Source organism: Seriola lalandi, unplaced genomic scaffold (genome assembly GCF_002814215.2).
Source record: "Seriola lalandi dorsalis isolate HSWRI2012SDOR001 ecotype SW California unplaced genomic scaffold, Sedor1 jcf7180002009684, whole genome shotgun sequence".
Classification (NCBI taxonomy): Eukaryota; Metazoa; Chordata; class Actinopteri; order Carangiformes; family Carangidae; genus Seriola; species Seriola lalandi.
In genome coordinates, this window is record NW_019480337.1 from 1 (window position 1) to 881 (window position 881).

General features: G+C 55.2%; 1 protein-coding gene across 1 annotated transcript; it reads left to right on the top strand.

The window, feature by feature from the left end:
- Window positions 1-75: 75 nt before the first annotated feature.
- On the top strand, window positions 76-878 carry LOC147819961 (uncharacterized; the record flags this gene model as incomplete). The annotated part of the gene is made up of 1 exon (XM_087179477.1): window positions 76-878. A coding segment is annotated over one exon (803 nt), but the record flags the coding sequence as incomplete, so codon positions are not given.
- Between the last annotated feature and the right edge of the window lie 3 nt (window positions 879-881).

The following is an 881-nucleotide window of genomic DNA, read 5'->3' on the forward strand; positions in this document are numbered from 1 at the left end:
GCCCTTTCCTGTATTGACCAGGTTCTGGTCTCAGTGTCTGATCAGGTCCTGGTCTGATCCTGTTTGTGATTTCAGGGTTTCAGGTCGGAGGAAGCTCTGAGGCACCGAGACGTCTGCAGAAATCTTTCTCTCTGGATGAAACGAAAACAAAGATGGCATCTTGCATCATTAAGAGCGTCCTCTTCAAGAAGATGCAGGTGGAGCAGAGCAACACTAAAACTTCACACTTGAAGAAGAAACCTGAGATCTTACCTGCCCTTCCCCCACCTGCAGACCAGCAGACAGTGAGGGAGGGGGGTGGGGCAGGTGGAGGAGTGTGTAAAGCTCCCGTTCACACAGTGAGAGATGTGAGGAGTTTAGTGAAAAACACCTACAACCTCTCATTCTCCACGGCAAAAACACCTGCCAACTACAAACCAACAAGCTTCAAGGTGATCGGTCAGGAGGACAGTCCCCCCCCCACCTACCAACAGGCTGTGGGGGTCAAGGGTCAGAAGACCAACTCATCCAGGGGGCACGTCGCCAAGGTCGCTGCATCTCTCAGCCAATCACATGACAGGAAACACAGTGACACACTGAGTCGTCCAATGACACAGGAGAGACGAGACAGCAAACTAATCACAAGCAGAAGGAAGGTGGATGATGTCACCTGGCCTGCCATGCTACCTGACCCGCCCACCATCCCACCTGTCAGTCAATCAGAAAGAACCAGAGGTGCGAGTCACCTGGCTGGGGCCTCCCTCCCCACTCCTCCCACAAACACCGCCGGGGGACCCAGTCTCCGCTCTCTGCCAAGGAACGGTGCTCCCTCCTGGGTGTGTCCTGTCAGTCTGCCCCCGCCCCCCCCCAGCAGTTCCTCCACTCCTGTTTCTACACCCCTC